At 40.4% G+C, this 22,516-nt stretch overlaps 2 protein-coding genes across 4 annotated transcripts in view; both read left to right on the forward strand.

Moving 5' to 3' along the window:
* The first annotated feature begins 1,688 nt into the window (after nucleotides 1-1,688).
* LOC106961069 (ubiquitin domain-containing protein 1-like) lies at nucleotides 1,689-11,057 on the forward strand. Of its 2 annotated transcripts, XM_015054569.1 has the most exons (5): nucleotides 1,689-2,025; nucleotides 2,454-2,540; nucleotides 9,208-9,435; nucleotides 9,746-9,931; nucleotides 10,232-11,057. In XM_015054569.1, exons 1-5 carry the CDS (start codon nucleotides 1,974-1,976, stop codon nucleotides 10,444-10,446), a joined length of 768 nt encoding a protein of 255 aa, XP_014910055.1. In that variant the 5' UTR covers nucleotides 1,689-1,973; the 3' UTR covers nucleotides 10,447-11,057. The 2 variants fall into 2 exon arrangements, with proteins under 2 accessions (XP_014910055.1, XP_014910056.1); XM_015054570.1 differs by lacking the exons at nucleotides 1,689-2,025; nucleotides 2,454-2,540 and adding an exon at nucleotides 4,677-5,320.
* A 532-nt stretch (nucleotides 11,058-11,589) lies between these two features.
* The window catches only part of rrp12 (ribosomal RNA processing 12 homolog), a 15,608-nt gene continuing 4,681 nt past the window's right edge, over nucleotides 11,590-22,516 (forward strand). Inside the window, exons 1-31 of one of the 2 annotated variants that reach the window (XM_015054567.1) lie at nucleotides 11,590-11,825; nucleotides 12,673-12,902; nucleotides 13,020-13,103; nucleotides 13,247-13,323; nucleotides 13,411-13,516; nucleotides 13,604-13,720; nucleotides 13,834-13,972; nucleotides 14,521-14,648; nucleotides 14,744-14,842; nucleotides 14,926-15,017; nucleotides 15,102-15,213; nucleotides 15,312-15,412; nucleotides 15,503-15,617; nucleotides 15,701-15,843; nucleotides 15,945-16,066; nucleotides 16,363-16,427; nucleotides 17,030-17,192; nucleotides 17,285-17,439; nucleotides 17,514-17,581; nucleotides 17,689-17,782; nucleotides 18,921-19,079; nucleotides 19,170-19,250; nucleotides 19,334-19,439; nucleotides 19,521-19,628; nucleotides 19,730-19,887; nucleotides 20,464-20,555; nucleotides 20,634-20,792; nucleotides 20,868-21,037; nucleotides 21,126-21,236; nucleotides 21,311-21,357; nucleotides 21,456-21,534. In XM_015054567.1, the coding sequence (XP_014910053.1) occupies nucleotides 11,687-11,825; nucleotides 12,673-12,902; nucleotides 13,020-13,103; nucleotides 13,247-13,323; nucleotides 13,411-13,516; nucleotides 13,604-13,720; nucleotides 13,834-13,972; nucleotides 14,521-14,648; nucleotides 14,744-14,842; nucleotides 14,926-15,017; nucleotides 15,102-15,213; nucleotides 15,312-15,412; nucleotides 15,503-15,617; nucleotides 15,701-15,843; nucleotides 15,945-16,066; nucleotides 16,363-16,427; nucleotides 17,030-17,192; nucleotides 17,285-17,439; nucleotides 17,514-17,581; nucleotides 17,689-17,782; nucleotides 18,921-19,079; nucleotides 19,170-19,250; nucleotides 19,334-19,439; nucleotides 19,521-19,628; nucleotides 19,730-19,887; nucleotides 20,464-20,555; nucleotides 20,634-20,792; nucleotides 20,868-21,037; nucleotides 21,126-21,236; nucleotides 21,311-21,357; nucleotides 21,456-21,534 (3,619 nt within the window). In that variant the 5' untranslated portion in view covers nucleotides 11,590-11,686. The remainder of the gene's footprint in view (nucleotides 11,826-12,672; nucleotides 12,903-13,019; nucleotides 13,104-13,246; nucleotides 13,324-13,410; nucleotides 13,517-13,603; nucleotides 13,721-13,833; nucleotides 13,973-14,520; nucleotides 14,649-14,743; nucleotides 14,843-14,925; nucleotides 15,018-15,101; nucleotides 15,214-15,311; nucleotides 15,413-15,502; nucleotides 15,618-15,700; nucleotides 15,844-15,944; nucleotides 16,067-16,362; nucleotides 16,428-17,029; nucleotides 17,193-17,284; nucleotides 17,440-17,513; nucleotides 17,582-17,688; nucleotides 17,783-18,920; nucleotides 19,080-19,169; nucleotides 19,251-19,333; nucleotides 19,440-19,520; nucleotides 19,629-19,729; nucleotides 19,888-20,463; nucleotides 20,556-20,633; nucleotides 20,793-20,867; nucleotides 21,038-21,125; nucleotides 21,237-21,310; nucleotides 21,358-21,455; nucleotides 21,535-22,516) is intronic. The other variant, XM_015054568.1, reaches the window with a different exon arrangement.

Raw genomic sequence — 22,516 nt, forward strand, 5'->3', positions numbered from 1 at the left:
TTTTTTTTTTTTAAATCCTTTTTTTTTTTTTTTTATTAGAAGACAAATTCTTTTTTTTTTTTTTTTTTTTTTTTTTAGAAATGTACCTTTTAGCTCTACTCCGCCATGTTTCAGCTCCAGTTGCGTCACCGTTTTGATCGGAAGCCAATCTGGGTACGAGCATGAGGGGAAATTACAAGAGATGCACTCTGTGTTTTATTTATTTATTATGTCTCAGAGATCAGCAATAAAATACTGTAGCTCCCTTTCCAATTTAGATTGGTAAATTTAGTGAATTTCAGTTTGAAATTTGTGAATATTTAGGGCTTGCCGTTGGAGGGGAAGAAAAGTGCAGGCCTTGGTTTTAAAATAAACATAAGATGGTTTTGGGCTGATTCTATCACTCTCATCTTGCGTATCTCAGCTGCACATCTGCCTGTAAACTGCAAGGATGAGAGGATTTAATCTTCCAGCAGATGTCAGTGTTCCAAGTCATAAATTCGTCCAAAACCTTAATGAGGTGAACTTGGAACAAATTGTGAACCTACTGTTTTTTTTTTCCCTCCCACTTGTCCTGTTTTATTATTTATGTTGGTGTTATATTTGATTTGAGCAACTAGCTGGAGTTGAATGTTGACTGAAATTTTTGGCTCAGTTTCATTTCACCAACTTGCCACATTTTCAAATTCAGATTGAAAAATACTTTAATCCCAAAGGAAAATTAAATGAATAAACAAACGAACCCTCCATGTGCGTATGAGTGCAGAGCCCTGAAGCTGCAGGCTAACCCCTCATTCTCCACCTTCTAATGATATTTATAGTGTCAGGTGTTTCCATCTTCACCCAATCCGCACCTTACAGGACCTTTTACTATCTTAGAGACCATACAGTTTAAGTGAAGCAGCATATAAGCTCCACTGAGCTGACTGACAGTCTGTGCCAAGGGTAAGTTTGGTGGGATTACTCTGTTCCCAGACCAAGATACAACATAAGCCTCTTCAAATGTAAACACAAGTTATTTTTTCCTTGAGGATGTAAAATAAACCTGAGCACATTTTTATCTCACAGCATAGAATCTTACAAGTAGCTAAAAGGTTCCATAGGTTCCAAGGTTCGCCTTAGTTTGTTTTGTCGCTTACGCCAGTAGTTTGCTAAGTTGGGGCTGAGATTTCACTTGGGTTCACTAATATGTCACTCTTAAGACCTGCCTCAGAAATACTTGAATGGTAAAAAAAAATTAAGAAAGCCTTTTCCTTTTAGAAATGAATAAGATTTTGTTGCTTGCTCTCAGTAGTGACTTTCTTTTTGCTACCTTTTCATTAAGGTAGGATTCTCCTAGCTGAGCCATGGATCTCTGTAGCTCCTCCAATGTAGCCATAGAGTTACTGATTGCGTTTCTGGTCATTTTTCACATTGTCTGCCCTTCAGTTGAGGTGGCCACACATATGCCTTTGCACATTTGGAGTTGTGGCATACTAGCTCTTATTTTGATGGGTTAAAGCTTCCTTCAACTTGACAATTATTAAAAGTGTTGGTCTACTAAATAAAACACCTGAAGGTACAGTACAGTTTATGGTTGTATCATAACGAATTGCGCAAAAGCTTGAGAGAGTGAATGCTTTTGCAGTGACTATATTTTCCTCAATAGATGCTGTTATTCTGAAGGAGTCTCTTCTCCGTTTCCGCTGGTGTTACTGAGCCTGTTTCACGCATGCGTGCTGGGCTTTAGAGCATTAATTCTGAGTTAGATCGGAAACGGACTCCCCGAGTGGGCTTTGCCTCATTTTCAGCTGAGAAAATTTAGATTTTGTTTGTTGCATTCTTGTAAAGAGAAAAGTAATTTTTTTTCAGACTCTCAGTGCGCCCATCCATCACCGGAGCTGCACCGACACTCTTTCCACTGTGGTCTGTCATCCTGCAGACTCGCAGCTTCAGCTGACCCGTCACGTCACGTCAAGATCCGGAGATAAACTTCTGTTTGCCAACAAGTTCTGATGTGGCAAGCAAACTGCAGACGGATGCATAATATAGCAGACTGGATTTCAGGTGATTTGTCTTTTATTTTAAACTATAGTAGGATAAATATTCTGCGATTTATACAATATTTCGATTGAATGAAAAGCGCATCTGTTAATTTAGTACGGCTAACAACAAGAACAGTGAACTAAAGTGAGTTTTCTTTTTTTTTTTTCGAAATTATGAATGAAAGATGGGAAGCATGGAGGCATGATGCTGTGCAGGCGCGTGTACCCATCAGCTGGCACTACACGTGACACAAACATAGCAGCTTGTCTGACCTCACAGGAACAAGCAGTGCTGAGCTGTCATTTTATCCCAAAATCATTACTCGTTTCTTGCACTCTTCCCTCCCACTTTAAAGCTCAATGAAAAACATATCTATTGTAAAAAAACAAAACAAAACAAAGTCAAACATGATTAAATAGTTACATTTCCCTCCTTGTTCTGGGACACAGGTACAGTGATGGGAGGCTGCGTGGGGAGGAGCAGGATGGATGGACCAGGGAGTGCCCATGGCTCCACAAGGACTAAAAAACGTGGAGGTAAGAAGCTGGAACACATTCAAATGCTTTATTTACAGTGATGTGGAGCCTGGGATAATGCTCTTCCTAATGCATAATTAATTCTGCTGGATGAGGTTGTAACTAAGATAGAATATATGTCTGCATTATGGTGAAGAAGGGCTTCTCAGATCTAGAGAATCTTCTTATGTTGCTGGAACTATTATTATACTTGACTTCAATCGTTAACATTCAGTTCATGGACTGAGATAAAATAAAAAAATTTCAATAAGATATTTGACATGGGTGTGGTCCGTAGTTTATGATTCACTTGGCTTTTTCATTCTTAGATCTTATATGGAGGAAGGCCTGAATGATTTAGCACTAGCTGAACTGTATGAAAATAAAATAAATTCCAGTAGAATAAAAGGTTAGCTTAAGTATTTGACAGTTTTTGGCATTAAAACCTTTTGCCAGAACAATTTACCTCAGTTGTTAGCAGAGGATAAATAGCAATAGTGGTATTAATGCCTTTTAACCTATGTTTGTTTTTATGGATCAGTTTTCAAAATGTGTTAAACACTAAGCCATTAGTACTCAGATTTGTGTAACAAATGCCACCTTAGTAATAAGTTATATTAAGCGAATCTTTACACAAACCCATGTATTAAAATTAGGTTGTTTTTTTTATCTATTTACTCTGTACATTTGGTTGAAGGTTGCAGTTCAAATATGCTGTTTTTTTCTTACTTATAAGTTTAATTTTTTTGCCTCCAGGTTAGAAAAATAAAAAAAAATATTGTCCTCCAAAGTTAGAAGTTTTCACTGACCTCAAACATCGACCTAAAAATCCAACATGGCTGCTGCAGTTAAAACGTACTTCTAACTGCAAACAAATAAAATGAATAAAATGTATTCAAAAATGTACATTTTATGAATATAGTCTAAAATGCTGTGAAAGGAATTGTAATTAGCTTATTTTTTGTCATTTTAGTCAGCCAAACATATAAGCTAGCAGAGTCCGATGATTTTCTGACTTGCTGCTGGAGCAGAGTTATGATGGTACATCAGTTTCCCAACTTCAGAAGTATATGAAACACAGCATTACATTTTATGTTTTCTTTGTGAGTTATTTTTGAGTGATGCAGAAATGAACCTGTTTCAATGACAACAAATGTATTTTGCTGTTTGAACTCATTATCCCTACATCACAGTTTATGCGTTGTTCATTGATTTATAAGATAAATCAATGGTTCTAACATTTCCTTAGCATACCACTAATGAGAGTCCTAGTGTTACTTGTACTGTAGTTTGAAAACCACTGGAAAACATGTTTATTTGTTGTAATTCTTATGTCAAAGGTTGTTTTTGGGTGCCAACCAAGCACAATACTCAAATTCTTGCTTTTTGATCTTGTGCAACTTGATTATTGTGCTCAGATTTCCTTTTCATTTTTTGCTACCGTACAGCTGAAAGATGAATCAGTAATATTTTAATAAATCTTTGTGAATTATTTAATATTTTAATACCTCCTAGAAATCAAATATCTAGAGCTGCACAATATATCACATTGCAGCTGATTGTGCAATATTGCAATTGCAAAGGACTGCTTAAATGCAGTACTGGCTTGAATATATTTCAACTTTCTGCATATTAATGATGTATTTGACGTCTTGGACAGACACTATCAGCCCCTCATGCCAACAGCTGATGTCTGTTGTTAGTGGCTGAGATTTCAAAGCTGGTGACTAAATAAAATAGCATTACGGTGCGTATTTTCCTTATGTGGTGCAGATCTACATGTAAACATCACTCAGAGCCACAGAACCTTTTGAAAACGTCATCACACTTTTAACATTCGTGCCGCTCTTCTTAACAGTTAGTGTGACGAGGTCTTTTCATCCCGCTGCTGCTTGGAGGTCATTTTCAGTCTGCAGATATCTCACGAACCTCTTAAGCCTTATCTTTTAGTCCTGTATCTAATCTGTACCGATGACCTGACAGATTATTTCGACACTCGTTAATCTAGTATTTTTGAAATATCAACCTATGTGGCGGGGAAGATGGACATGCGGGACACGTTTAACTGCAATAGCAGCAGAGGATTTTCCCACTCTCTGTCCGAATTGTATGTTAAAATGGTATTTGCATGTCAGGCTTTCTTGAATTGATTTATCAACTTGAATTTTGGCCAGATGTTGATACACACGCTGTGTGATGGACCACCTCGCTGTCCTTTCTGTGAATGAAGCCACTTGGAGAAATTCTGGGTAGCACAACATCTTTTTCTTCCAGCAGACTGGAGTTTATAGCTTGCTAATAGCTTTAGTATGTTGCCTTGGGTATTTCCATCCTGTCTTTAAATAGAGCTCAGGGGATTAGGCCTCTTGTGTAAAGGTAAAGCAGCTACCCACTTGTGAGGACACAAGACTCTTTCTCCAAATACACTGAAGGAGTTTCAATTAATTGCTCACCTGGTATTTATGGGGTCATGTGTTTTTATTAGAAGTGTTAAAACAGGAGAAGGTGGCGACATTTTTAAGCAACTGGAGACGTGTACCTGCAGGCAAATGAGCTCTGAATCTCAGTTGGCTCTTTGAGATGAACTAGATCAGGCGGATCAGCATTATTCGGCAGACGCAGAGGGGATTCTCCACCTTCTTTGAGGTCAAGCTCCGTGGCTCATTTTGTGAAGTTTTTGATGAACAGAAGCTTGATTCTCAGCAAAGCGCAGACAAAACACACAGCAATGGGAGTTCCTAACTCCAGGGAATGCAACTACTATCATGCTCCAAATGCACCCTTAAAGATTTTGCTCAGAAGTAAGTACGGATTATTTTATCTTCGGGTCAGTCCGGCCAGTGAGCCATGTGTGATTGTTGCTGCTGCTTTTGGGTTCAGTTTTATAGGAAGCCTCATTGGTTTGTTGTGTGTTTTTCGTATGTTCCATACATTAAAACACACCGATGCACGAATCTGACTTTTCCTTACAGATTTCCAGTTTCCTTTGAGGTTTTGCCTCATGTCTCTCGTTTTAACCATTTAACTGACTAAAACTCATGAAAGAAGGAAATGAACTGCAGGTTCTTTAACTGAATTAGATTTAATTCAATCTGTATTAGTTTTAGCTTTTAGGAAAAAAAATCCCTATAGTATATTGAATTATTAAATGTATACCCTCATAGGAATATCCAACACATTCATGGATTATTAATTTATTAATTTAAAGGATCACTGTGCTGGTTGCAAAACTGTCATGTCAATCCCAGTTGCTAAACAGATCAAACATAAATAGGTGTGTTTTCAGTATTTTCAGCATTTATGTTTCATCAAATTCTTCAAATCTGAAATTGTGCATCAGTACTGAGATTTAAGTTAGAAAGCTTTATTTAATATTAATTTGCTTTCAGGACCTCGAGACCCAACATATGGCTCTGACAGGTTACCACACCCCTCTACTAATTTAAATAAACCAAAGCCAGAATTAGACTGCACCACATCAGGAACACATTTATCTTTATGGTTAGATATTGTAACGAGATAAATACTATTCACCCAGATTTTCCTTGTGAGCTTTAGCATCTCTGCCACTAAAAATATCCATCTACTAAAAATGCCCATCCAACAGTCCTGATGTGTTAACGGGAAAGCATAATTTGCATGCGTGGCTCTTGAAACATGACCTCCTACCACATAATGGATCCAAGCAACCCTTTTCCGATATTACAAATGGTGATATTTTTGATGATATCTGCAATTTGAGATAAATTGCATACTTGTGTGGCTCTCCCAATCGTCAGAGTGTGCACCTTGAGTAAAAATATAATTTGAGTTAGATAATAATTAAAAACATTTTTTGGTTATTCAGCTAAGAGAAGATTCTTTTTTCCTTCCACGCTAATTTTAAAGCTGCTTCTCATTGGATGTTTAAGGTATAACTATTATCACCATGTGATAATTACTCAGTAAAATTAATTGCGCTTGCATTTCATTTTGACTGTGTTTGCATTAAAAGAAGCCAAATTGAAAAGAAGACTCATTAACTTAATGAAACTCTGTATAAAAGGTATGGATTGGTCTTCATGACCAATATATACTAAAACAGTTGATTGTGCGATTAAATACATTTGCAAACTGAATCCTGTGATTTCTGCACCCTTCACTGATGCCTCTACCATGCCACATACTTTGTGATAGAAGCAGTGCTAGATACTGCAGTAGAATATGAATTAGATTAAAAGTGCACACATTTCATGTAAGATGCAATCAGATGGATTGTTTAGGCTAGACATTGTTGTATAAATGTCTGCTTTTACTCATCAAAGTCATCCATAAAAATAAACCATCTTTGTTTTTAGGCATTCATATGAGAACAGAGCATAAGTAAAGTTTTACAGAAGTGTGAAGTTATTTTAAACGGAAAGGCTGTTGATTAGTTTTGTTTCCAACAAAATATGTGTATGAATTCAGTCCTAAAAGCAGTTATCATACTGCTGTACAAATGTAATAACAAAACCTTAAAAAATGATTGCTGTGTTACAATTGCACTTCTGTACTTCCCTACATGTAACGTTAGGACAAATATTTGCAAGCCGGTCTTGTTTCAAGTGTCACAAAGAATATCTTTGGTGTCCATTCTGGTGAATTTGGAAGTTAGTGTGTTACATAAATATATCTTATGTAAGGTTTTAAATTCCGCTCTACTAGAGAAAAAAAAAATGTAAAAGACAAAAAACAGTCTCAGAGCAGATAAAACATGTTTTTATATATCTAAAAAAGTCAACAGATTAAAACATATTTTTTTTCCTTCCTAGCTCTGTCTAGTGGGTTTGCGTTTCTATGCAGGCTGTTAGAAAGGTGTTTTTTTTTGTTTTGTTTGTTTCTCTGGTTCTCATTGGTCAAAGAATGCTCATCTCCTCCAATGCCCAATGGGATAGTGGCAGATAAATCCTGTTATGTGGAACCTGATTACAGCCTATAATCCATTGCCGTGTGTCTGTGTGTGTGTCCATGCACATGTACAGTACAGTCTCTGTTAGTAGCGACTGCAATAATCCACTGTGCTATAAATAACAAGTTTGATTTTCGTCTAGCAGTGAATCAAACTGACTTTGTGGGTAATTCTGTATAACAGATATGCTTTATGTTTAGGTGTCGCAATCCTGCACAAGCTGCACTAACAATTTCAGATTTTTTTTGCACCTCTGGAAAAGAAAACTTAATATATCATATAATTTGTTATATGTTAAAATAACCACAGAATTATCTTTGCTTGACTATGTATGCATTGTATATTTTTTATACTGCACTTGATCCACTTTGTGGTGCTAATATATCCCCCCAGAGCATTCTCTTTTATGTTATTACAAAAGTGTATTCTGCTCATAATATGTTGCTTTAATGTGACATCAGAGATAAATTGCATATTTGTGTGGCTCTCCCAATCGGAAACAAAAGCATAGGACAAACAAGTCTGCCTAGGACATCAGAGCAAAATAAAAACATTACCTAATGCTCAGTGGCGCCAGAGGTAATGGAAAAGAGCTTAGCCGTTTTTAGATCAGCCGTGACGTGGGTCAACGTGGCGGCTATCGCCGCACCAAGCATTTTTTTCTCTGAGTTTTGCGACTTCATTGCCGTTAAGATTCTTGTTAAGAAGTCCAGAGCTGTGTAAAAGTGTTTATACTTGTTGATCGTTTTTGTTAAATTACTACCACCAACTCACATACATTTTATTGGGATTTTATGTGACAGAGCAACACAACAAAGTTTATAGTTGTAGATGCGGTATGTATTTGGATTAATCCCTTCCTGAGTGAATACTTTTTAGATTTAAGTTTCATTGGATTTACTGCTGCTGCTTTTTGGGTTTGTTTCTACCTTTATTAAATTTTTAAAATAATAGTTTTTTTTGCCCATTCTCTCTTGCAAAATAGTCTTTTGCAGCCTCTTCCTTCTAGGAGCTCCAAGTATCTTCCCATCAACTCAGACCATCTTGTCTGTCCCTGCTAAAGAAAAGCAACTCCTCACCATTATTCTACCGACACCATGCTTCACTGTGTGGTTGGTGTGTTGAGGATGATGTGCAGGGTTCTGTTTTGCATAGAGGCCAACTGTTTGATTTTGGTCTGAGGTGATTTAAGACCTCCTTCTTCTGCATATTGGCTGCACCCCAGACAAACTGCAAACGCTGGTGGGAAACTTGAAACTTTCTTTCAACAACAGCTTTCATCTTGCAACCGGTCTTGGAACGTTTGCAGTTGTATGATCTTTTTTCGTTTTCAGATGATGGATTGAGCCGTACTCCATTAAATAAATGGTCAAAGCTTTGGATATTAATTTCAACTTTTCCACAACTTTATAATCGACTTGTCTGCTGTGTTGCTTGTTAAATATTAACTTTTTCATTTGTTCACTAATGTTTTGGAACAAACCTGTGAGGCAGTGGGCGTGTAACTTGATTTATGCCAAGATTAAATCACAGACACATAGACTATTTACAAATTCTGAAGGTAATTTAGGGATATTGAAGGAAACTGTGCTAAACAGATATGTCTGTTAGACTTCTCAGATGTAAAGGATTTTGAAAGATATGCTTCCACTTCACTCTTTGTTGGTTTTCAACATAAACCCTCCAAAAAAAAAGCACTGTAGATTACAGCCATTTGTAGATACAAGCAACAATCTTTTTGCAATTTCTCTTTTATAGCACGCAATGAGCCTCTCAAGAAAGACCGTCCTAAATGGAAGAGCGAGTACCCAATGACCGAGGGCCAGCTGAGGAGCAAGAGAGACGAGTTTTGGGATACAGCTCCCGCCTTTGATGGACGAAAAGAGATCTGGGATGCGTTGAGAGCAGCAGCCCTGGCTCTGGAGTGCAGTGACCTGGAGCTGGCCCAGGCTATAGTGGATGGAGCCTGCATCACTCTGCCACACGGTATAAAACGCTGACACAATCCGTTTCCTATGTGAAAACATATCGCACATGTCTAAGCTTTAGACGCGCTGGAACGCACTGGTTGAATAGTAATTCTCTCAATGCCGTAGAGCGGTTTGCAGAGTCCAGTGACTGATTTGTAAGAGATTACTGTTGTAATTATGTAATAGTGCTGCGTGACCACTAAAGGCAGATACACCCAGAGCTCTGGGATAAAGCACAGCGTGCTCCCTCAGAGGAGAGTATTTATCTCTAATCTTTGAAGGTTTTTGAGAAGTGGGCGCTTACTTGGGTGTCCTTTCCCCTGCAGGGTCTCTCACGGAGAGCTATGACGAGCTGGGAAACCGCTACCAGCTCCCAGCGTACACCTTAGCGCCACCTGTCAACCTGATCACCGAGACGTCTGGCGAGAGCAAACTGTCTGAAAGTGCACAGAAACAAGTTCAACCTCCACCGTCTAGAGAGGAGTTCCAGCTGCGGGTGCGATTATCAACAGGTAACACCGCCAGATGTTTAAAAGCGGAGATGTTTGTGGACAGCCAAAACATCTGACCTCAGTCACAGCTTAATAAAAAGAAAAATAATGGAAAGCAACTTCAAAATGCTCTCTTTCATTATCCTTGTAGTTAGCAAGCAGAAATTATTTTTGGATAATCATAAATGACCAAAAGCAAGAAGAAATAGAGGGGAAAAAAACTTTTTTTTTTTTTTTTTTTGCATAAAATTGACAATAATTTGGCCTCAACTCTGTCCGGAAGCATTTAAATATCTACAGCACAGCACATTTCTGTTTCAGGGAAGGATGTGCATCTGACGGCCAGCCTGGCGGACTCCATCGCCGTGCTGAAGAAACAGTTGGAGAAACAGGAGGACATCGAGGTGATCCGCCAGCGGTGGTTCTTCTCTGGGAAGCTTCTGACAGACAAGACTCGCCTCCAAGATGCCAAGATCCAAAAGGACTATGTCGTCCAAGTGATCGTCAACATAAATCCTTCGGTCATACCCAACTGAGGGACGGAGGTCAGAAAAGGACGTGCCAGACAAGGCTGCAGAAACAGGAGCAGGTTTCCAGCGGGGAAATTTTATGTACATTTTATATAATAAATTATTGCTTTTATATTGTTCCTTTTTCTATTTTTCCCCTTTTTCCAAATAAAGAGATACTACTGAAAAGCACTGAAACACTTTAGGTGACAATAGCGCCCTGATAAGTACCTCCCAGTGTCTGTCTGTTTCTGAAGACCTCGACTTGCAGCTCTATTGTTTACATGGGTTCCTCTCCTCGTCTTGTTTGTTTGTACTTATGCTTGTTGATGAATTAAATGCAGCTCACCTAAGGAGAACAAGTAAGGAAAATCTACTCTCTTTTTTTTTCTCTTATGACAAATAGATGAGTATTTCTAATTGTAAACATCAGATTATTTTCTTTTCCACTGTGTGAACAGCACATTTTGACTGAATATAGACACTGAATATAATGGAACCTTTTATTAGGTAGAAAGAGATGAACGTATTTGTTTTTAGTTCATCATTTCAAACAACTGTACAAACATGTAATAGCTTTCTGTCTAAAATTATGCACACTGTAATGTCATTTAATAAATGTTATAAATTTAAACTCATCTTTTGCTTTTGGGAATTTATTTCATACTGATTTAATGTTTTCATCTTTCCTTTTTGTCAGTCCAAAAAATGGGAGAAATCTTGGGTCAGGTGACAGTTTGTGTCACAGATCAGTTTTAATACATTGAAAGGGCCATTCTGCCTTGTGCTGAAGAATAAAATACCCTTAAAATGAATATTTCAAGAAAAACAACAACCTCAAAAATATCAATAATTCAGCAACATCTTTGTTTCAGACCAACGTTATTAACATTGTGAAGCCACCAGCCTAATCGCTGCTGGACCTTGGTTAAACCAAAAACTTGCTGGTTGCGATTAAACACAGTGTTTCTGAGGCAAAACCAAGATATTCAGAGAAATTGTGGAATCAATTCCTGCAAAAACCAAGTGGAACTTATTAGTTTGTAAGTTGCCTGTATGGCTATGACACAAATCATAACCGTACAAATAGGACGGAGCGCTGTTTTTTTCCACTGTCGTTTGTAGTGAACAGCGCCATCTACTGGCATACCAACATAACGTCGAGTCGGACTCGCACGCAAACCTGTGACGTCATCCGATGAGCGACGGAGTCATCTGGAGCTCCACAGTCAGCAGTGGAGAAACGTGATTATTTTCGGCCCTGAAAATGGTGAAATCAGGGAAACTTCGGTCGGGCACCGGGGTCAAGTTGAAGCGCTGGAAGAAGGGACACAGCAGCGACTCCAACCCGCAGACCAGCCGCTTCCGACAGGCGGCGAAAAGCCGCTTTTTCAGCAGACCCAGCGGTAAGAGATACACACGTGGGTCTCGGAGAGCTAACATGAGCCACACTAGCCATTTAACTTAGATAGCTTTATCTGTTCCGCTGCTTAGCAAACACTCGGTATCATCCTCTCAGGAATAAATCCCCCTGACCTTTCTGTTCAGTCGGTCTGTAAACTCACTAATCCTAGATGGAGTTTGTAAACACTGAGAAACACATGATTACTTCACTGCTTCAGTTTACAACAGAGAGGCATAGCTGTACATAAGCTACATATATTCATGTATTTTTGCCTTTTTGTCACTTGCCAAATGTGAAAGAATGCCGTTTTAAGACATCAGCCTCTAATATAACCCAGGACTCGCAGGCCAGTCTGGATAAGTATGCAGCTTTATTAAAGTATTTTCTATGTTTGGATAAGCATGAAAAATCAATGGAACAAAAATAGTAATAGTTTCACTTTATCCTGTTTTCTGAATGATGTAATCATAGATTGTTTATCCACCCATTGTTTACCACTCATTCACCAATCCATCTGATTCATCTGTTTATCCATCTATGTACTCTTACGAAGTTGTTTTCTTGCATATTCCATACTTCTTTTTTTATAATGAACCATTATATGTGTGGTGTAAAAAGAGAAAAGAGGAAAATATTAAGCTGTAAAAATGTTAAACTTTCATGGAGAACTTGCGTAGAAACTATGGATATAATTGTCTCAACAAGCCTGTAAACACAATGATAAATAAAATGTTTTATCACATAGTAAATCAGACCCTCTTTGCTCGTTTTGTGGGCAAATGTTGAAGTTTAGTTTGGGAGTGACAGCAATAAAGTGATATCTTTCCGTTTTGTTTTTATTTGCACAGCGAAGAGCGACCTGACTGTTGATGCTCTCAAGCTTCACAATGAGCTGCAGGCTGGGCCCCTGGAGCTTAATGCAGGGGCCCGTAAGGATACCCAAATGGAAGAGGAGCCTGATGAGAGGCTGTCTGAGAGAACGTCGGGCACCTTCCTGAGTGGCCTGTCCGATTGCTCCAACCTCACATTCAGAAAGGTGCAGCGCTTCTGGGAATCCAACTCCGCTGCACATAAGGAGGTAGGACTGCGGGTGTATTGCCTGCCCCCTGCATAGTCTCAGTTTGTAAACTTAGCACGTGCGATATTTTGTAGCGTATCTGCACCTGCTGTAACTGTGTCTCTTGATGTTTGCCAGGTTTGTGCAGTTTTAGCTGCTGTTACTGAAGTGATCCGAAGTCAAGGCGGGAAGGAAACAGAGACGGAATACTTTGCTGCTTTGGTGAGTGTTTCATTGGTTTACATTTTGTTTAAAGTTTATGGTAAAAAAACCCCAAAGCAAAACAACAACAACAAAAAAGCAAGGTTATCCCCTTAGGTTGATTAGCTTTATTTCTAATTAGTCTTGTTTTTGATTTTTGCTAGATGACGACCTTGGAAGTTGTGGAATCGGAAGAATCTCAGGCTGCAGTGGCCTATCTTCTCAACCTTGTCATGAAACGGTAGAAATTAGAAAACCTTTGTCTTTTCCGTGACTGAACATATTATACCTGATTAATACTGACTGCTCAGTGTTTGGGTCTCACCAGCGTTCCAGCTCCAGTGCTGAAGTCCAAGTTCTCGGACACCACCAAGGCTCTCATGGACGTCATGTCTAAACAGGTTTTATCTGATGCATCTTCAGCTCTCAGATGGGTGAGAAGATTTTCCGGCTTGCCTTTGTCTTGCTCTATTTTCACTCTGTTTTTAAACCCAGATTGTTTATTGTGTTTGCATCTATAGATCTTGTCCTGCTTGGCCACTTTGTTGAGGAAGCAAGATGTTTCTGTCTGGAGCTACCCATCTACTCTGCAGGCTTATCATGGTCTGCTCAGCTTCACGGTGCACTGCAAGCCAAAGGTCACTCCCACTAGATTAAATAAGCAGATATCTTATTTACTTTTCATCCAAAAAAAAATACAATTCAAGATTTTTCTAACAAGTGATTGTCTTATTTATTTCCCCCCCCCCAGGTCCGTAAATCGGCTCAGCAAGGCGTTTGCTCCATTCTTCGAGGCAGTGACTTCCTCTTTACTGATGACGCTCCGAATCATCACCCCGCTGCTGTCACTACAGCCAAGTTTTGCATCAAAGAAATAGAGCAGGCAGGAGGTGAGGCATCATGCTTGTTAGTTTACTTAACTGATGTAAGTAAAATGTTCACTTTCTGGTTAAAGGATGGAAGTTTATATCTAGTAATTAGTTAAAATCAGCAAATTTTGTACACAAAGACAGTCAGAAAGTGAATTAAGTAATATAAGGACCTGCATTTAATGTAATTTTGTTGGGACTTTGCACCATAAACCAACACAATGTATTCATAATTGTGATGCAGACTGTAGACAGGAGAAGAGCAAATATACGCCACATTTTAGACACAAACAAATGCTATTATGCTGTATGTAGTTTCCTTAATCCCATTGTGCATTAATGTGACAAAATGCAAACTAGTTCAACTGGTATGAATACTTATGCAAGGGTCTCAACTGGTTATACTGAAGTAAGTTCCTAAATAGCCGCAGAAAGTCTTTGGAAGACCAGGTCCGGTCCAAATGTTTGCTTTTCGAAAGTTGTGGTGATCCAAAGTGAGAACGTCCTCTTTAGCAGTGATATTAAAATGCGTCCGATGATCCATGAATCGATCTTTGGCACCTCATCAGGCAGCAAAGAGGACACCACCACCCTCCATGTGCTCTGCCTCCTGAAGGAGCTGATGGGATCGTTTCCTCTGGGATCCGTTAAGTCCTGCTGCGAAACTCTGCTGCGCGTCATGACTCTGAGCCACGTAGTGAGTTCTCCCAGCCGCAGCTACTTTGGTGCTTCTTTGGACTTTTTTTTTTTTTTTTTTAAAGCAATGCTTCTTCTGTTTGTCTCGACTGTAAGATGGTAACAGCCAGCGCCATGCAGGCGTTTCATCGGCTCTTCACTGTGAAGCCGAATGCGTCGTCCCTCTCCGCAGAACTCAACGCCCAGATTATCACGGTGAGACAAAAAAAAAAAACAACGTGCCCCGTTACTCGTGGCGTAAAATCTGCTAAAGACTCACTCTCGGTTGTCGTCCTCAGGCTCTCTATGACTACCTTCCCAGTGAGAATGATCTGCAGCCTCTGCTGGCCTGGCTTACCGTCATGGAGAAAGCGCATGTTCACCTGGCGAGGTATAGTTGGTCAAGATTGGAGAGCGAGATTGAAAGGACTTTTCTCAGGTGCGTCACTGACCTTCTCTGTGTGTTTCGGTCCAGTTTGCAGAGTTCTCTGAGTTTAGGTCACCTCCCTCGGCTGTTCTCTGCCGCCATGTCCTGCCTGCTGTCGCCGCACACACAGGTGGTCTCTGCAGCCACCAACACACTTAAGGTAACAGGCGCCGAAACTGACTGCAACTAAACCTTTGGGTGTTGTTTTTGCTGGGTGCACGGTGCTAAGTGGTTATGTATGATGTCTTTGTATCTCAGAGTTTGTTGACTGAGTGTGTTGCTCCTCACATGGAGGAAATGGGGATGATCACTGCCACCGCCTCGGCAGGGAACCCCTCATATGTCTGTAAAATGTTTCGGTAAGATCGCAGATATTTTTTTTTTTTTTTCTTTTAACTGTTTTTCCATAAGTCACTACACAACTACTGTCTGTACTTGCATTTTTCCAGCATTGTGGAGGAAGGATTATCCTATCGCTTTCACGCCTCCTGGCCCTTTGTGCTGCAGATCCTTGGTTGCTTTTACAGAGTTGCAGGAAAACAAGCTCACCCCATCATGACTAAGGTATAGCCTTGACATGTTGAAACCCTTACGTGGATAAAGAATAAAATAAAGCGGACTGACACTTCTTCCCTTGCGCCGGGCAGTCCCTGCAGTCCCTGTCAGACCTGCGCTCCATCCCTCAGTTCTCCTTCAGCGGGGAGTTGGACCTGGCTGTGGGAGGCGCTGTGGAAAGCATGGGGCCTGAAGTGGTGCTGGCTGCTGTGCCTCTCAACATCACTGGCTACAAGTACGACGCCAAAACGACAGGATGCTCTGCTGTCTTTACTGTGATTTTATTAACTTTTGCTTGTGTTTTTGTTGTTGTTGTCGTTTTTTTTTTTTTCTTAGTGATGACTTGGAGTTCCCTCGCAGCTGGTTGGTTCCGGTCATCCGAGATCACGTGAAAAACACTCGCCTCGGTTTCTTTGCTTCTTATTTTCTCCCTTTGGCCACAACACTCTGGCAAAGAGGTAAGTTAAATGTTTATTGAGATAAAACTATTAACTAGATTTAGCATCTTGTACTATTAACATTGCTAGTAATCAGTTTCCAGATCTATTGCCTACAGAATGTAAATCCTGACCTTAGTTTTGAAGTTTCCATAAGGTTACTAAAATTTCCAAAATTAGCTGTTTGTTGGAATAAGACCAGACTTCCTGTTATCTATTGAAAGTCTTGCTCTCTCTCTAGCAGCTTGAATGAATGTGGACTAGGAAATAAAATGTTCTGTTTTTACATGCTTTAACTGACTAATCCTGTTTTGTAGCTGAAGAGTTGGAGCAACAAGGAAAGAAGCTGGAAGCAAAAGTCTACCAGACATTACAGCTTCAGGTAACAAAAACAAACAAACAAAAACTTGTCTTGTTGCTTTAACTTTTCTCTTAATTTTGACTGGTGTTATTATAAGTGTTGATTTTTGGAGTTATTTATTTAATATTTATTGGACCCGGAAAAAGAGGTAAAAAAAAAAAAATCTACATTTAGGAGGAAAAACAATCGTTATCCACAGACCCTCTAGCCTAAGACCTCTGCCAATATCAGTTATGATTAGCTTTCATTTTCTGCTCTCTTTGCATTTGCTTCTAATGTTATCAAAGAGGATGTGGTTACAGTGCATAGAAACGGCAGGAAAAAGAACTCCAACAGAGTGGGCTAGGAAGGACCAACAAAAAAACAAAAAAAACAATCATTGATCCAGAATTACTTACTCCTGAGGTTAAAAAATGTCCACAGATTAAATGACAATAAAATGACAACTAAACACACAACCTCTGGGCCAGGACTTTGTTCTATAGCTAAAAAAAAAAAAAAAACAAGACTTAGAAAGCTAAATGCACAGATAGGTAGATCAATGTCTTCATCCAGGAAGTGAGCCTGCCAAGGCCAGGTGTACTTTCCATGGTTACGATGCTGACCTAAGTTCTGTATTTCAGATTTGGACCATGCTTCCTGGCTTCTGCACGTGCCCAGTGGACTTGATGGCGTCCTTCAAGGGCGTCGCCCGGACGCTCGGCATGGCCATCAACGAACGGCCAGACCTGCGCCTCACCGTGTGCCAGGCTCTGCGTACGCTGATCAACAAGAGCTGCTCCACAGGTGGCAAAAATGTTCACAGAGGCCGTCTCTTTGTGCAAACCGTTGGCGTCTTTGCGGTGTACTAATCGTTCCTGCATGCGATCATGTTGAAGCGGAAGAAAAGGCAGAATTGGGACGGTTCTCCAAAAACTTCCTGCCCATCCTTTTCAACCTGTACACCCAGCAGCCTGCAGACGGGGACTCCGGTGCTTACAGGATGGCCGTGCTCGACACCATCAAAGTCTACTTGATTGTCACTGATATGCAGGTAAACTTTGAACGCTTCTGTTGTGCTGGAGAGTGTCGAAATGATCCGCTTATGCAATTTAACCTCATCCGCAGCTGATCTGCACATTGCTGCAAAAAGCCTCTGACCGGCTGACCAGCACGGAGAGCGTTGAGTTCACACGGTAGGACATCCAACCGGGATCCACTGGGTTTGATTTCCATCAGAAAACGATTAATATATCTTCATCATCTGTTTGGTGATCCTGTTCCGGTCCAATCTTCTTCTCAGGCTTGCAGTGATGGACCTTGTGGTTGCCATGGCTCCCTTCGTTGATGAAAGCACTATGGCCAAAACGTTTGAGCTCATAAGACCGTACATGGAGGTATGGTTAATGATGCATCAAAATAAAATTAAATATCATTGAAAAGTTACTTGAATCAAAAAGTGAAACTCTGACTCTGTCTCATATCGAATAAAAACCCAAAATTCAGTTTCCCAGAAAATTTGAAACAAATTAGACCAATAAAGAAGTATTTGTAAAACAGAAATATTGACCCCCTGAAAATGACTTTTATGTGCTGCATATTAGCCGCCCGGTTAGAGCTTCTTTTTGCTTCAGTTACTGCATGAATGCAGAGCGGTTTGGAGCCTGAATGAACGAAGCCCAAGTTCCCTTTATAGAGTCCTGCAGCTCATCTGCGTTGTTGGCTCTGGTTACGTCCCATCATCCTCTTGACAACCTGCTGTGGATTCTTTATGGGCTTTAGGTCAGATGAGGTTACTGGTCAGCCACATTAATCACGTCCAAAAGAGTAAGCATTGTTCCCTTTGGCAGTGCGTCCAGGAGTCGAATCCTGCATGAGAATCAGATCAGCTGCTTCACAGTCTTTGCCAACACAGGGAGGCATGAAGTGCTCCCGAATTTCCGGGCAGACAGCTCTGCTGACTTTGGACTTTATAAAGCACAGCGGGCCAAAAGCAGCAGATGCCACGGCTCCCTAGTAATAACACTGACTGGAAACTTGGTAGTGATCTCCACTCCTCCAGAATCAGTGATTTCGATTTCCAAATGGAATAAACTTCCTTTATCTGAAGCAGTTGTTGCCTACGTCCTGCTTATCTATGTGGGTTTGCTTGGGTGCCGTTTTTTTCCCCACAATTTATGTTTTTTTTGCTGAACTTTCTAATAATGTACGTAAAATACAGCACTTTGGAAGCGCCCGGCTTCTTTATTTCCTTATTTTTGAGTAAACCTGCTTGTGAAGAGAGTCAGTATCAAGTTAGCAGCCTTTCCCATGACCGTGTACCGTTTCTGTTTTTAACTATTTTTAGTCGGTCCTAAAAAATGTAACAAAAATGTGTCGCTCTGTGTAATGAATTTATTAACAAGATTTTTAACTTTTTAAAAATCACTTTTCACTGACTTCTAGAGAAATGTTGGTTGCCCTTGCAGTTTTTTAAGTCAGGCCCTTTTTAAGAAGGTTTCTTAATTTTTTTTTTTTAATTGTGTTTGTGTTCAGGTCAAAGAGCCGGGCATGCAGAAGAAGGCGTACCGCGTGTTGGAGGAGCTGTGCGGAGCAGAGCGAGATGAGTGTAAATCCTTTGTCCTGTCCAACCTGGAAACTCTGAAAACTGTCCTGCTTGACACTCTTAAAAACGCTTCTTCACCTGCAAAGAGGGTAAAACCTTTACACACGTGGAAAAACGTCCCGTACGCCCGACTGTTGTGATTCACTCCCACCTGACTGCTTTGGTTTTGCTTTTCTCAGCCGAGACTCAAGTGTCTGATCCATATCGTGAAAAGGTTGAATGAGGAGCACAAAGGCTTCATCACTGCGCTGCTGCCGGAGGTGCAAACGCAAATCGGAGCTGGTGACAACAGACACAGACGGAGCTGATGTATTTGGTGTTCATGAGGGTTTCTGCCCTGCAGGTGATCATCTGCACCAAGGAGGTTTCAGTTGGAGCTCGTAAGAACGCCTACAGCCTTCTGGTGGAAATAGGGAACGCTTTCGTTCGCTTCTGCGGGAACAAAAAAGGTGTCGCGTCGTTTCTGAATATATGTAGGTTTGAAAGATTGGAGCTTATCAAACGGCTGACGTTACCTGCCTCGATTATAGATGCGATGGAGGAGTATTTGGCTCTGGTGTATGCAGGACTCACCGGATCCGTCACCATGATCACTTGCACCGTTTTGACATTGACTCGTCTTGTGTTTGAGTACAAAGGTGGGCTTCACTTGTGTGTTTTCACCTGGACTTATGAAAAAAAAAAAAAAAAAGACATCTGTGCGGCAGACTCAGTTTTTCTTTTTACATTTCTCTTTCAGACTCGATAGACGTTTCCACCATGGAGCAGCTGCTGCAGAACGTCTGTCTGCTGCTTTCGTCTCGAACCAGGGAGGTCGTCAAAGCGGCTTTGGGCTTCATCAAAGTCATCCTCTTTGTCATGGACCCCAAAGCTTTGGGCTCACATGTTACCCTCATGGTACGAACTGTACATTACCAGTGACAAAAGCTTTCACAGGAGCTCTCCATGACAGGGAGTTAGTCCCTCCACAGAGAGTTGATGCTCAGAAATGTTCTGTTTTACGTAATTTTCTTAATTTCGACAGATTAATATGTTTTCTTCTTTGTTTTTTTGCACTAAAACAAAGTATGAGACTTTCCAACTCATATTTAACTTAATTTAAGGTAACACTTTCTGAATAATGACTAAAGTTATGGGTCTGTCTGCTGGTTAAAACTCCAGAATCCTCTTTTTAAAATGTAAATATTTTGAACTGTTTTAATTCTGATTGAAATAAATGACCGGCTAAGTTTCCATCACACTTACGTAGTTTAAAGGTCACATGTACACTGCACACACAGGACATTTTGTCCAAATAGTTGCCCGTTGATGACCAATCAAACATGTAAGACGTAAAACGTCTTATCTAAGAGAAATTGTAAAGATTTTGATGTAATTAACAAAAAAAAAAATATTGTTGATATTTAAACAGTGGATTAAAAGTTTAGTGCGTAAACACATTTTCATTTCACATTTTGTTCTCTCTCTGTTCAGATGGAGGGAGTTGGAAACATCAAGGATGACGTAAGAAGGCATTTCAGAACCAAACTCAAGAACATCTTCACTAAATTCATCCGAAAGTTTGGGTGAGTCTTCTTCCCACCCATGTTATCTGTTAGCGTTACGCTCTCCTTCCCCTGAAAGCCCTGATTGTGGGTTTCCAGCTTCGAGCTGGTGAAGAGCATGCTGCCCGCAGAGCACCACAAGGTGCTGACGAACATCCGCAAGGCCGAGGCCCGAAACAAGAGGCGGAAACAGGTCGCAGAGGACCAGGACGCGTCGTCGGCGAGCGAAGAGGAGACGCCTAAACGAAAAAGCGAAAGGTACGACAACAGCAAACCCCCACACGAAACTCACTTCAGTTTAAATGTTTACCACGTTCCCTGTTTTCTTTCCAGCATCGAAGACATCCTGGCTGAGTCCGACAGCGATTTGTCTGAGGATGAAGGGAAGTCTCGTAACACCCAGAAGAAATCGGGCAAACGGAAAGGGAAAGCGTGGCTGAAGGAGGGAGAGGGAGATGATCCGTTGAACTTCTTGGATCCAAAGGTTTCACAAAGAGTTCTAGGTACCACGGCATTGTGAGGCTTCTTGCTTTAATCAGAGAACCATGGTGAGGTTCAGAGGCGCTAAAATGACGCTTTGCGGTTTCTCAGCCACAAATCCGCAGCTGAAGAAGAGCGCCAAGGTCGAACACGGCTTCAAGGTGACCTCAGACGGACGGCTCATCATCAGAGAGGACGACGAGGACGATGGGAAAAACAAAGGTCAGAGGAATCTGGCGGTGTCGTTTCCAGAGCTTGATGTGTGAACACACTGACGGCGGTGCTTCTCTTCGCAGGCGGAGAAGAGATGGACGATATCCTGGAGGAAGCAGGAGTGAAATCTGTGAGTTTTACAGAACATGGTGTTTGGGAACATTTTGCTGTTTTGCTTACAGTCTGCTTTTTTTTTTTTTTTTTTTTTTTTGGCATTTGCATTTGCAGAAAAAAACCCAGAAGAGAAAGTTTCGAGATGACAATTTAGACGAGGACATGGATGTTGAACCTCAATTGAAATATAAAGGTAATTAAAGAATATATTCCAATTGATTACTGAACTGCCTTGGAGATGAAATGACCCTCTTTACTCTTTTGCTCATTTTGTTATGTTGTAACCAGAAACCTCAGCGGTGTTGTTTTATTTGTATTTTAGTGTTGATTATTTGTGAAATGGAAAGATATCAATATGTGTTTTCAGTGTGCTTGCATGCATTTAAGGCCCTGACTCAGCACTTTTAGTTCAGTGTGCTGCTAGAGATGCAAGCCTTCCGAGTTCAAATCTGACCCACTTTTCTTTCACAAAGTGGCTCAGATTAGACGGAGTGGATCTGTGAACATCAAGACCGGCCACAGATTACAAATTTGGTTTTATTCTGGTCTTTGGTTATGCAATTCTTACAAATGAATGCACTTTGCTTTGATTTAAGCCACTCCTTTTTGCTCCGACTGTATGTTTCGAGTTGTTCTGGTGGAAGGCGAACCTCTGCCTCAATCTCAATCTTATGCAGATTTTCTTCAAGGATTTCTCCCTGACCAGGCTCCTTTTCCCTGGTGAAGAAAAGCATTCCAGCAGCAGGCTGCTGCCACAGCCATGCGTCACGGTGTGGGTGGTTTGCACAAACTGATGTGCGTTGTTAATGTTCGACCACACAAAGTGTTTTGCACATAGGCCAAAAGACTCTTCCACGTTTGCTGTATCCTGTACACAGCTTGTGGGAAACTGCAGACAAACATCCATTTTTGCCTTCAGTCCAGCTGAATAAAACTCATTCAGTCACAAAAGTTACCTGATCTTTTTGAAGAAAGAACAATTTATTATTTTTTAACACACATACTTTAGAAAATGTCTCTCTTTTTTAAACCACTGCCATTTTCCTATATTTGACAAACTCAAAGCTTTTGCAAAAAAGAAAAGAGGATGGATACGTGTTCTTTCATGGGGTGTAGAAAAAATATGGTGGGAAAAAGACCCAGTTTTCAACCTAATGACCAGAAAAGAAAAAAAA

This window comes from Poecilia latipinna, unplaced genomic scaffold (assembly GCF_001443285.1).
Source record: "Poecilia latipinna isolate Pla-1442-1.1 unplaced genomic scaffold, P_latipinna-1.0 Scaffold1261, whole genome shotgun sequence".
In the NCBI taxonomy this organism is placed as follows: domain Eukaryota; kingdom Metazoa; phylum Chordata; class Actinopteri; order Cyprinodontiformes; family Poeciliidae; genus Poecilia; species Poecilia latipinna.